Source organism: Triticum aestivum, chromosome 2A (assembly GCF_018294505.1).
Source record: "Triticum aestivum cultivar Chinese Spring chromosome 2A, IWGSC CS RefSeq v2.1, whole genome shotgun sequence".
NCBI lineage: Eukaryota > Viridiplantae > Streptophyta > Magnoliopsida > Poales > Poaceae > Triticum > Triticum aestivum.
The window spans coordinates 774,437,817-774,450,849 of record NC_057797.1 but is presented as its reverse complement, the minus strand read 5'-3'; the positions used below and the strand labels follow the sequence as shown (position 1 = coordinate 774,450,849).

The 13,033-nt window shown below is 43.2% G+C and overlaps 2 protein-coding genes and 1 long non-coding RNA gene across 3 annotated transcripts; all 3 read right to left on the bottom strand.

The window, feature by feature from the left end:
* Positions 1 to 237: 237 nt before the first annotated feature.
* LOC123038281 (uncharacterized) lies at positions 238 to 6,421 on the bottom strand. The gene is made up of 6 exons (XM_044462148.1): positions 6,394 to 6,421; positions 2,624 to 2,763; positions 1,647 to 2,342; positions 1,297 to 1,449; positions 1,021 to 1,080; positions 238 to 288 (listed from the first exon to the last, which is right to left on the bottom strand). The coding sequence occupies exons 1-6, from the start codon at positions 6,419 to 6,421 to the stop codon at positions 238 to 240; spliced, it is 1,128 nt and encodes a 375-aa protein (XP_044318083.1).
* A 3,239-nt stretch (positions 6,422 to 9,660) lies between these two features.
* On the bottom strand, positions 9,661 to 10,537 carry LOC123186660 (uncharacterized). Its single transcript, XR_006493689.1, has 2 exons — positions 10,239 to 10,537; positions 9,661 to 10,150 (listed from the first exon to the last, which is right to left on the bottom strand). It is a non-coding gene; the product is annotated as an uncharacterized lncRNA (long non-coding RNA).
* A 13-nt stretch (positions 10,538 to 10,550) lies between these two features.
* Positions 10,551 to 12,642, bottom strand: LOC123038280 (putative FBD-associated F-box protein At1g05080). Its single transcript, XM_044462147.1, has 3 exons — positions 12,553 to 12,642; positions 12,135 to 12,310; positions 10,551 to 11,291 (listed from the first exon to the last, which is right to left on the bottom strand). The coding sequence occupies exons 1-3, from the start codon at positions 12,584 to 12,586 to the stop codon at positions 10,551 to 10,553; spliced, it is 951 nt and encodes a 316-aa protein (XP_044318082.1). The 5' UTR covers positions 12,587 to 12,642.
* Between the last annotated feature and the right edge of the window lie 391 nt (positions 12,643 to 13,033).

Genomic DNA, 13,033 nt, shown 5'->3' with positions numbered 1-13,033 from the left:
TTTCAGAGTGTTCTCAGTTTTCTATTGGCTGACAAAATATTTCCATGCAATTTTCTCGGTATGGCCGATGCCTTAAATTAGTTTCTATTGCTTTTAGGGAAAATCGTATACCATGAACCATTACCCGAACAATCAATATTAAATCTGACCATAACCTTTTCGATATGGTAGTACTTGGAGAAATTTCAATACCAGGCAGAAGCACATGGTGAGATACAATTACATTTCAACTTCTGGCTATGTACAGCCATCCAGCAGAAGGAATAGCAGGTACTCAATTCCTTTGAACTGCAGAGATAAAAACATTCAAATAGTTTCAACTTTACATCTGGAGAACTTTACATGCCTTGAAGTTTCAACTGTTAAGTCAACTAAGATGAGCTACGAGTATTCCTGATATTGGTTCTGGGATAGATCAGTTTAGTGCACCAGGAGCATAGAAACAAATCAGGTAGATGAACAGAACAATGCGGTCGTGGCTTTTGCCCAGAAACGCTTCTGAACAATGTGTTTTGCCACACGATGTCTGCAGAGAACACATGTGACCAATATCATGGGCTCCGGTTAATTGCCTACAATTTAACTAAATTGTTTTCGAGCAACATCCGGTATCATACCACTTCGTTCAATGATTTGCTATTTTTAAGAAAATGTGCAACAAGCAGGGTATGAGTAATAACTGATATTTCAATATCAGCAACAGCTGGACTATGTTGAGACATGTCAGTCAAAATAAATAAAAACCAAAACCAACAGATAACAAGCAGAGTAACTTTATTTAACAACACTTCTATTGTAGGTAATATTACAGACGAACTACATCAATTTAACAATGACAAATTCTAGTAATTTAAGGAAACAATAATCCAGCTACAAAATCTATAACCGAATATAATTAGCATAACACCTAATGTTCAACACCATGATCGACCACACAAAGCTTCAGAAACTCAGGAGACAGACTCGCACTTAGTTTAGTTTCCAACTGCAGAGTGCTCTATGCATGGCATTTGGCATTACCATGTCCCCGTGACAGTCCTTGCACTCCCAGAACAGGGACATGTTTAAATCAACCAGGCCCTGAGGATATGACACGCTAGCTTAATCAGACTCTTATTCAATGGGGACGCGACGCCGCCACTTGTGTCCAACATCCACGATCTTGAGGGATCTCCGAAAACTAAGGCATGCTGCATGAGTTCATCAGATACCTAGAGATGAAAAGACACCATTCAGTTAATAACTCCACCATAACTAACTACTAGTAACATATTTGCAGAACAATAAGCAACTTACACGTGAGATGAAAGTCTCCAACGTAAGAGAAGCACCAAGGATAGAAAACATAGACGGACAATCAAAGCTCGGGCAAAAGGCCATTTCTCCAAGACAGATGATCATAGATTTCAGGTCGGTGAGTTTCCTAGACACAATTGGTGAATTGACCACCTGCACAATGATGCCAGATTAATCACATTCCAAGTATTAACTCATGTAATCCCATTATGTAAGCACACCACCAGTTTTAGAGCATACCTCCCTGCTTGGCATGCTGGCGCCAGCTCTGCTCGAGTGTCACAACCAAATATGGTGCTCCTCATGTATAAGCTCTTCACTTGCAATGCTTTTCCAAGTGAGACTTGTACCTTGAGGTCAGCTTTAAACTGAAAGCTGGAGAGATTTGGAGCTTTGCTCTCTATCATTCGCATGCTGCAATCTTCCACCTTCACGTGCCTTAGATGCTGAAGGTGACATGGTATCTTCAAGCAGTTTACCTTACTGCAATACCTAAGTGAAAGCCACTCTAAAGCTGAAGAACTAGAAAGAAGGCAGCATAGCTCATCCCCTGGAATACGCACCATAAACAGCTCTAATTTGGTCAAGCTTCTCAAACAACCAAGCAAGGCTATAGGATGAAAAGAACAATTGGTAAGGCAAAGACACCGAAGCGAGTCCCCCCTCCCATTTGATAAAACCGTGCATGGAAAATCGTATTTGGATTTGTTGTTTATAGGCATACTAAGGGTGAGTTCTTCAATCCCTGGTGTAACTGCCTTCTCAAGCCATTTGTCAACGTAACCACGGTTCTTCGCATTGTAATTTGGAACCAACCAAAGGTTGAGTTTTCTCACGCCAGTTCCTGAGTGGTTTCTCAGAATATGGTCAATTTTTCTTCTAAAATCTCTAGCTGTTTCCTTTTCACCTTGACCCAAGCCAAATGATTCCCTACTAAGAACGAGGTTGGAACGGCATCTCCAGGAAGACAGGAAGGACTGAGACACACAGGCAGCTCTGGCAGCATCTTTCAGTGGCATCAAGGAATGTATATGATGCCAGATGTCCTGCAAGCACAAGCATGAGGGGAAGTTAAACATGAGCAATGTAAGATACATGCGCATGGTTGCACCAAGTGCACCAATGTTGCAGAGATGTACACCATGTGCTGGATCAAAGGTTAGGTATATCAAGCATCTTTTACAAAGTGCCGGCGATGGTTTTTTCTAAGAAAGGAAGACGCCATTGTTGCCTGGTATGTTGCTACTTTATTTAGGCAAGTGATAGTGTTTGTTCTTTGCAAAAGGAAACTGCATTTATCAACTAGTAACTCCATCTTACGACGTACCTCGGGAAGATATGGCTCTGAACACTGCTCTGTCTGAGTGGTATCGCCTTGTCCATTTGCATCGTCGGTTGACGCACAATTTTGCCCGCAGTGTGAGACCTTCATTCTCTTAACCCTTGAAGAACCAGCAACCAATCCATCTGCAAGCGTGATTTTAGTTAGTTATTAATTATGGCTAATATGGACACAGAGTAGGCTTGAACGCAGAAACATGTAATCTAATCGTATGAAGAGCAACAGAGCATCTCGCTGAGCTCCTGACCGTTGTAATAAGCCGGGTTCTAAGCTAGGGCGGACACGGCCGGCGGCGGCCATGTTTTCAGGGACCGGACCGGACCGGCGGCGGCGAAGCCCGTGCCGGACCGAGCGGGCCACCACCGGCGGCGAGGTGGGAGCGCCTCGTGTTGGAAATATGAGCAATTTACCAAATGATTTTATTAACAGAAATACTAGATAAAGCATGACTAATATAATAGAAATAAAACAAGTCATGCTTTCTGACAGAGAGAAGGTAAATAGTTTCTGCATATATAAACCGTAGTCTAGCATATCTATAGCAGACAATAGAACTAGTTGCATATATGAAGTAGAACCTAACATATCTAGAGCAAGTACTAGTACGAGAAACTGTGGCAGGACATCTAACAAAAAGAAGAACACGTACGGGACAGCAGCAGCAGTAGCACTGGACTTGGGGTCGGTGTCCTCGCCAGCCATGTCGTCGAGGAGGTTGTCGACGTCGCGGAAGTCGTCGTCGGAGTCCGGGGCGTCCGTGACGAAGGAGTCAGTCAGTAGTCGCGCAGAGCGCTCCCCAAAAATCTTATCACCCTTCTCCCGTATAGGACTCAAAGAGGTGCGGTTTCGGAGGCCTACTGTCCCAACGTGCGGTGCACGCCGCAAGCCGGGATGAGGAAGATAGCAGCAGCTCAGAGATGGAACCGATGGCGAGAGGAAGGAGAAGTTCTGGTGCGTCTCTCTGGGAGGAGTGACCTCCCTTTTATAGGCGCAAGAGAAGGAGGCGAGAGGGCAGCGACGGAAGGCGAAACGAAGAGAGGGAGGCGAAGAGAATAGCCAGCAGCCAAAGGGCTGCACCGTTCGCATTCGAACTCCACTTTCGCAAAAATCTTTTCAGCTTCCGTGTGACCTTTCGTATACCCGTAGTGCGTGGCAAAAATTTAGATATCGGCTCATTCCCGCAACAGGCGGCGCGTCGTGACGAGGCGAGGCGAGGCGAGGCGTGGCGTGGCGTGGCGAGGCGGGCGGCAGAGGAGGAGCGCGTGTGGATATCCCTCTTGTTCTCATGCTCGTACAAGTGGAGAAAGAACCTCCCTTATAAGGAGGTCCAACTCCCAATAACTAGCAATGTGGGACTAAACTTTAGTAGTATCCCTTGCCTTGCACAAATGGGCTAAGTGGGCCTTTAGGATTTATTAGGAATCTCTGAAATAGTTATTGGGCTGCCCAAAATAGACTAAATTCTAGCACCTCGTTGGTGCGCTGCGTGTTGTGGAGGTGCGTTGGTGCATGAGAGGGAAGGGAGGAAGGAGAGAGGAGAGCTTGCCATTGCCGATGTCGGGGCCGTGCTCCTCATGTCCTCCACACCTCGGCCCTGCCTCCGGCGAGCACGGAAGCTTCGTCCCCTGCAGGGCCGGCCCTGGGCCAGGGCAGCAGGGGCGACGGCCCGGGGCCCAGCCAAATTAGGGGCCCCAACCTAGTGTTGTAGTGTATATATAGATATGGGCCTTGATGAAATGCTAAATAAAAAAGAAAGATTATATAGGCAGGGAGGCCCATGTCCAGCAGAAGCCCAACTGCCAAGAGGCCTGAAGGCAGGCACGCACGCACAAGGCCAGTTGCTCAGAAAAAAAGGAGGCACAAGGCCAACAACAACCCGCTAGAATGAGATCACAATTGAGGAAAACAATGCCCATATGAGACTCCTATAAATATTTGAGTGACCGTGAGAATCCTGCAAGTGTAGATGAACAAGGATTTTCTCCTTTTGATATCTATGACCCTAGAAACTGGGACACTCTTAACAGTAAATCAAGAGATATTCTGATTATAAAAAGGGCCTACAAGGGAACAAAATCTTGTGTTTGAAACATACTACATTTATCTTGACATTTTCATTTAATGATTTTGCATCAAAGAATGCACAGAGCCGTTTCTCATGATTACTGGAGGCTTGGAGGTTCGCTAGTATGTCATTTCTTTTCTGTTATGTTATGTGACTTCTATGATGTTTGATTTACACCTGAAGTATGAAATTGTTATTTACGACTTGGAGTGTTATTTACCAAGGAAAATTACCGTTGTTTATTATAGCTTTGCAATATTTTTTATCAATGTATGGAATAATTTTTTTCCTGCAATGCTGTCACTGGGCCCATTTATTTGAGTTCGCCTCGAGGCCTCCGAAACTCCAGGACCGGCGCTGGTCCCCCGCATCATCCAACTTCAACTTGGTAGTCGACACCAAGGAGGAGTGGAGAAAGTGGTCGATGGCGGCGGCTGGTGGCTGGTGAGATGAGTGGCGTCGGCGGGCGGGGGGGGGGGGGGGGGGGGGGGAGCCTGGGGTGAGGCTGAGGACGTGTACTGGGCTGGTCGGTCCGAATATGGCAGATCGGACCGGCCTTTCTTCCTAGCGGGCCTGGCTCGGTACGTCCAGCCTATTGCTGCTACCTTAGACTAAAAAAAGCCTATTGCTACCTATCTATATTTTTGTGTCAAAAAACCTATCTATATTTATGGTCTGATTTTTTTAACAAGTAAACAATGATGTGAGGCGTATGTTGAAATGCGACTTGTACAAAAAAGACAAATTTATGATCTGGCAGGATGTATAGTATCATGTGCTAAAAAGTCCCAAATTTGACTTTTTTGCACAGCTCTCATTTCAACGTAATTTGTCATGAAAATATTACCCATCAACGCCACCTATAAGTGATAAAAAAAAGTTTTACACAGGAAAATCCCCCACCTGGGCCGGCCCATGCAGTAGGGACCTCCTATACCGCGCTCTACACTGAGAGAATACACAGCTGCCCATTTGGGCCGAACCCACTTCAGGGTGGCCTTTTTTAAAATTTCATTTTTTATCTTTTATTTTTACTTATCATTTTAGTTTTTTCAATATTAAATAATTTGGGACTTCAAAAAGTTCCAAATAAAAAAAATGAGAATTCTGAAGTAAAATATGTAATAAATAATAAAGGTTTGTGGATTCAAAAAATGTTCTCGATTTTGTAAACAAAGGTTAGAATTTCAGTATCTTAGTATCTTCATTGTCCAACAAACTATAAAAGGTCATAAGTTTGGTTGTCTGGCCATTTGTGTGTGCACCCGTGTAAACGATCCTTGGACATTTCCCTTTTTTAGATCTCTGAAGCACCTTGAGCTAGTAATCCAACCTACAATGTCACTTTTTGCATGAAAAATGCTCAAAAGAAAATATTTTGAATATTTTCCTAACATTCTTGTGAATCTGCACTTGAAAGTTTTAATTTTTGCAGCAAACAATGCAGAGAAACAAGAGTAACAAGTACGGAGTTGTAGATCATACAAAGGATCGGTGGTGATTCATCAGTCATGGTTCAAGAACGACGGGGAAATTGAAATTAAGCACGACATGTCCGCATAATAGTAGAACCAGAGCAAGAGAAGAAAGTTGATTAGCAGGTTGACAACGACGCCTGCTAATAGAGAATCTACACGTGCATCCTTTTGCCACTTCCGAAGCCCCACATCCTCGAGCTCGACATGCTCACCTACCATCCTGGCCGACGTCCTCGCCATCTCCCCATGCCTCACAACCACCTTGTTAGCTGCTGCCAGAGGAGAGCACATTAAACCCATTAAGCTACGCATAAAGGGCGGCCAACCAGCTATGCCACATGGTGCAAGCTGGTTGGCCGCGGTGAGAAATTTTTTGGAATTATTTTAGATGAAGGTGCGGATTATTTTTTAAATGTATTTTTTTCTTTTTAGATGGAGGTGAGGACCTCTGGTATTTTTTAAAAAAAAGTGGCACTCGGTGATAGGTTGCGGTGGTAATTTATTTTCCTTTTTACTTCTTCTTTTAGATGAAGGTGAGGATTTTTTTTCTAAGATGTTTTCTTAGATGGAGGCGAGAACTCTATGTTCTTTTCTAAATGAAAATATGCGCACAACTTCTTCTTAAGCGACGCCACAGGGTGGCACCCCAACCACTAGTTGGCAGACCAAGATGAGGAGAGCCCATAGCACACCCAAGGTAATATTTTCAGTCACACTTACAAACAAGTTTTTCCTATGAAAACACAACTGTCGTTTCTGGTCAGCATGTTCCTCCCAGGCATCAACACCGTGCAATCAGGTGCACCAAAGGGTGAGGTAGCACTTGCTGTTGTTTTATTTGATTTTGCCAAGGCATTACATACATAATTGTAGCCCGGCCTAAGCTTTCTAGAAATACATACGTTTCTCTAGGAAGTGTGAATATGTTCTAACTCTTCTTAGTTTGGATATGCTCTGACTCTTCATGACGAGGAGTATATATTTATCTTAGAAATTTGTCAGTGGGGAGAAGACGCAGCGCGTCTGTTTTGGACGGCCTGTTTTTTAAATTTTGTATATTTTTTCTTTTTATTTTCCATTTCGTTTTTTCAACTTTAAATAATTTGGGACTTCAAAAAAGTTCCAAAATTAAAAATAGAATTTTTAAATAAAATATTTAATAAATCATAAAAATTTCGTGGATTTAAAAATTATTCAAGATTTTATTTAAAAAATGTTTGAAAAATATTCAAAATTTTGAAAACAAATGTTCAGGAAATCAAAAAATATTCATGTATTAAAAATGTTAATGAAATTGAACAAAAATTTCACGCATTCAAAAGGTGTTCATGAATGGAAAAATATCCTAAAAATTCAAAAACTGTTCGTGACTTACAAAATAGTTTATTCATTTATAAAAGGTTTGTTGACTCAATAACTGATCTTGCATTTCAAAAAATGTTTGTTAAATAAAGAAAAATGTTCGTGAATTTCAAAAAATGTTGCACCAATTTCCAAAACAATGTTCTTCCATTCTAGAAATGTCCGCCAATTCAAGAAAATTGTCAAAAAATGTTTGCAAATAGTATAAAATGTTCATGAATTCAAAAATATTCTTGATTTTAGAAAATGTTCGATTTTTTTTAAAAGTGTTCATGAATTTGAAAATTGTTCATAATTTAAGATATATTCGCGAGTTAAAAAAATGTTAATGATTTCATGAAATTGAAAGTGATAGTGTATCTCGGTGATGCAATAATATATGATCAGGCCATTGGAGATTATAATTTTTTTCTCCCGTTGCAACGCACGGGCCCTTTTGCTAGTACCTAATACCTATTCCTAATCTTTACCTAATATTAATGGGAGGAAGATTTCATAGTTCTTCATACGTCATTCTTTTATGTCCGTTGATTTTATGTTAATTATAAAGATTGACCGCTGAGATTTAATTGAGGAATCCTCCTATCCCGATAGAAGAAAAACAGACGAGGAGAGCACGGGCACGTCTCCTTTCTCCCTTCTCCTGTACGGCCTACTATATAGGAGTACTTTCTTTGAAAAAGATTAAATATTACACGAACAAAAGGTTAAAAAAATTATTATATACGAGCAAATGAAAACATCACGCGCACGATCCCTTTGTCCTCCGCATGCACGAAGACGACGCCATGTCGTCGCTGCTAGTACTCCTCACCTCACCCTAGACCGGAATCAAAGTCGTTGCCGAGGGATGGAGGCCACGGGGGAACGCTGCTGGAGATGCGCCATGACCATGTGGGGATTGGTGTCGGGTGGCTGCGGGCGCGCCTCTCCCCTAATCCCCTTTCCTCTCCATGACGGCACATGCCAGTGGCCTCTCAAGCTCTCTCTTCCTTCCCCTCCTCCATCTAGCACCGGCCGGACGATGCCGCCTCACCTTCCACAGGTAGGTCCCCTCGACCTCGGCTAGACAGGGCCGGCCCTGAGGGGGGGGGGGGGGGGGGCGAGAGGGGCGGCCGCCCCGGGCCCCCAAGTACGAAAGGTCATTTTAACTCCCTCAAAATCTATGTACTGAATAATTTTAAAATTATCATCAGCTTGCTCAAGCAGCGTGAATTTGACGCCTCATCGGTTAGATCTGCAGAATCAGCTGGCAATTGGCTGCAACCTTCATCTCTAAAACTAAATTATAGTACAACACTTTGGTTATTCAGTCCCCTTAGGACACAATTACTTTCAAATCGTTCAACTACAACTGCACTTGTCAAAAATTCAGAACAGTGCCATGCTACTAAGTTGGAACTTAGGACGTGCCACTCCCACCAACTTGGCAACCAAGACAAGATGGAAATGCTATTAATTCTGCTACCACTACATTATCAATTAGCTTTAATCGTCTCAGTGCCGGTTCATTCTAGCAAATTGTTGATTTGTACGGTTTTGGAAATTGATGAGATACTGGATTTACTGATGTGGGAATTGTCTATTTGAATTTTCTACATTAGTAGATTACCAGCGACAGCAAGGCACGGCGATGGCCGGTGGTGGAGAAGACATTCAGCCTTTAGCTATGCTGTCGACCACCGAGTATTGACTACAAATACTACTCACAGAATATCTTCAGGTGAATTTGCTGGGGCTTGAGCGAGGGGAATGGAATGGGAGACGACGACACAAGTGTTGAAGGCTAGGGATTTGGGAGCCAAGGATGTGACGACGTGGAATGAGATGGGGGACGACAGTGCAAGCGAGATGTAGGAGGGTAAAATTGGAAACCAACAAAATTTCATAACATGACAAGATTTGTATGTGGAAGTCTAAAACATCTTACATATGTGAACATAGGTAGTATTAGTTTACAATGGCTCCCAATCTGAGCCTAAGATGTCATTTACCATGAAGGTAGGCCATTCTAGAATTGGATTCTTTTTCCCATAGCAATTCATTTTTGCCAATTCTGGGAAAGTTGATCACCTAATTTCATGCACGTCAAAATAAATAGAAATGAAAGCAACGAATAATGAGCAAAGAGCACCTCTATCTAACCCTTATTACAGTGTAGGCGCTACTAGAGCAAATACATCAACTAAAACAATCACTAGTTCCAATATTAATTTAAGAAAATAAGATCCAGCTACAACTTCATAACCAAATATAACTACACTTGACATCATTGTTCAACAGCATGATCAACCACGCAAACATTAATTTAAGGAAACAAGATCCTACTTGACATCATTGTTCGACATCATGATCAACTGCGCAGGACTCCAGAAACTCAGGATAGTAGACTTGCCATTGATTTCAACTGCAGAGTGCCCAGAATAGTTCATTACTTAAAGCATTTGGCATTAATATGTCCCTGTGACGTCGTTGCACTCCCAAGACTGGGGCATGTTAGCTCAACCAGGCCCTGAGAACATGACAGGCTAGCTCAACAAGACTCTTATTCCTTGGGGACACAACGCCCTCGAAAACTAGCACATGCTGCATGAGTTCATTGGATACCTAAAGATGAAAAGACAACCTTCATTCAGTTAACGATTACACACCATAACTAAGTACCAACATATTTGCAGGACACTGAGCAACTTACATGCGAGATGAAAGTCTCCAATGAAAGAGAAGCACCAAAGATAGAAGCCAGAGAAGAACAATCAAAGATCCGACCAAAGAGCAAATCTTCAAGATAGATACTCAGAGAATTCAGGGCAGCAAGTTTAATAGGTAACGTTGGTGAGACCATCTGCAAAAATGATGTCAGGTCAATTGCATTTCACAAGTATTAACTTATGTAATCCCATAAATAAAACAGTAGTTTTAGAGCATACCTCCCTGCTTGGCGTGCTGGACACCAGCTCTGCTCGAGTGTAACAGATCAATTCGGTGCTGTTCACTAGTAAGTTCTTCACTTGCAATGCTTCTCCGAGTGAGACTCGAACTTTGAGGTTACCTTAAACTGAAAACTGGAGAGATTTGGAGCTCTGCTCTCTATCAACCGCAGCTCGCTGCAACGTAACACCTTCAAGTGGCTTAACCGCTCAAGATGGCAAGGTATCCTCAAGCAGTCTACCTTACTGCAATCCCTGAGTAAAACCTGCTCTAAAGCTGCAGAACTGGAAACAAGGCAGCTTAGCTCGTCCCCTGTAATACCCACCCTTAACAGCTCTAGTTTTGTCAGGCTACTCAAGCCACAGTGCCCAGCCATAGGATGAAAGGAACAATCGGAAAGGTAAAGACACCGGAGCGAGTTTCCCAGCCCATTTGATATAAGTGTGCACGGGAACTCGTATTTGCGTTTGTTGCTCATAGCCATAATAGTAAGGGTGAGTTCTTCAATTCCTGGTTTAACAGCCTTATGAAGCCATTTGTCGATATAATCACGGTCCTTCGCTTTGTCATTTGGAACAAACCGAAGTTTCAGTATTCTCACGCCAGTGCCCGAGTGGTTTTCCAGAATGTGGTCAATTTTGTTTCTAAAAGCTCTAGCTGTTTCCTTGTAATCCGCATATACGTCCAACCCAAATGCTTCCCAGTTCAAAATGAGGATCGAATGGCATCTCCAGGAAGACAGAAAGGACCGCGACAGGCAGGCGGCTCTGGCAGCATCTTTCAATGGCATTAAGGAGTGTATATGATGCCAGATGTCCTGCAAGCGCAAGCATGAGAGGGAGTTAAACATCAGCAATGTAAGATACATGCGCATGATATCACAAAGTGCACCAATGCTGCAGAGATACACCATGCGTTGGAACAAAGGTTGGGTATATTGAGCATCTTTTCCAAAGTGTTGGTTATGGTTTTTGCTAAGAAAGGTAGATGCCGCTGTTACCTGGTATGATCCTACTTTATTTAGGCATGGAGCAAAGCACTGAGCAAATATTCGTCTGTGCATCTCGTTAACCAAGATGCACAGGCAGAATATACACTTGAATGGTAAAAATTAAGACAGAGTGTCAGAAGTAAAGGTGTATGCATGCTGCACAAAGAACACATTTGATACAACTCGACAGCGCTAACAGCTAGGTCACGATATACAGCAAACAAACCTGAGTCACTAAGATGGTGAGATGATAGGTTGAAAATGCCAGATAAATGATGCCTATGCACTTCAAAAGTTGCAATGTATTGCTTCCAATGGGAATCTGCCTGCCTGCCTAGTTCTATTCATGAGGAAAGAAAGCAGCCTAGTTATTATTACTACAATTGTGCGTTCCAAGAAGCTAGAGATTCAAATACTTGTGACAGGTTGCCATTGAAGCAGACCAAGTAGTAGTAAGTAATACTGTTGTTCGCGAAAGGAAGCTGCATTTATCAACTACTCCCTCCGTTCCTAAATAATTGTCTTTCTAGCCATCTCAAATGGACTACAACATACGGATGTATGTAGACATGTTTTAGAGTGTAGATTCACTCATTTTGCTCCGTATGTAGTCATTTGTTGAAATCTCTAGAAAGACAATTATTTAGGAACGGAGGGAGTACATGATACCTCTGGAAGATTTGGCTCTGAACACTCCTCTGTTTGAGCAGTACCACCTTGTTGGCAGGGTGAGGCCTCTGCGTTTGCCTGACCATTTGCATAAGTTGATGCACCCGGAACACAATCTTGCTGGCAGGGTGAGGCCTTTATTCTTTTACCGCTTGACGAACCAGCAATCAATCCATCTGTGAATCATCGGCGTGATTACTTATGGATAATATGGACAGTAGCAGCAGAGCGAACTTAGTAATACCAAACCGTTATCATTAGATTCGTCATGAAATATATTTCTATATTTTGTTTATTTAGCACTGTAATGTTGATATATTTTGCTATGAACTTGGTCAAAATAGGTAAACTGAGCAACACGACACAGTCCACGTCGATGGGCAAACTAAACAGCACACTCGGCAAACAAATTGTATACCTGAGACTTTCTTGCTCCTTGTCATATCTGTCATCGCGGATCTGCACCCTCTTGTGCTTGTGCTTGGGCACCTCCGCGAGCAGCTTGTCGTGCGCGCGCACCCTCTTCTGCTTCCCTTTCACCTCTGCAACCTCCACACGGCATGATAAAACAAAGTCTGGAGCGGGAGCGCCGCCGGGGCGGGGAATGGCTGATCCGGGAGCGGGGCCTCGTACCTGGAGCGGCGGCTGGACCGGCCGCTGCTCGCGCCTCCTCGCCGGTGGCCGGCGCTCGAGGATGGTGCGGAATAAATTATTACTTGACGAAAATACCCACGCATGGTGCGGTGCGGGCCGCGCGGCTGTGTTCTGTGGTGACGAAAATACCCTCCTATGGTGCGCTATTTGTGGCTTTCAGTCTGAATTCGTGGAGCGGGAAAGCTTTTAGGTGTGGCCGAAGGACACTTGCAGCTGGTTTCGACAATTTGGACATCATTTTTTGG

Coding starts and splice junctions, on each gene's coding strand:
- LOC123038280 (XM_044462147.1), bottom strand. CDS start 12,586: ATGACAGATATGACAAGGAGCAAGAAAGTCTCAG. Junction 12,311..12,552: donor AAGGAGCAAGAAAGTCTCAG/GTATACAATTTG, acceptor GATGATTCACAG/ATGGATTGATTGCTGGTTCG. Junction 11,292..12,134: donor CAGAGCCAAATCTTCCAGAG/GTATCATGTACT, acceptor TTGCGCTTGCAG/GACATCTGGCATCATATACA.
- LOC123038281 (XM_044462148.1), bottom strand. CDS start 6,421: ATGGCGAGGACGTCGGCCAGGATGGTAG. Junction 2,764..6,393: donor GACGTCGGCCAGGATGGTAG/GTGAGCATGTCG, acceptor TCACGCTTGCAG/ATGGATTGGTTGCTGGTTCT. Junction 1,450..1,646: donor AGTTTAAAGCTGACCTCAAG/GTACAAGTCTCA, acceptor ATCATTGTGCAG/GTGGTCAATTCACCAATTGT.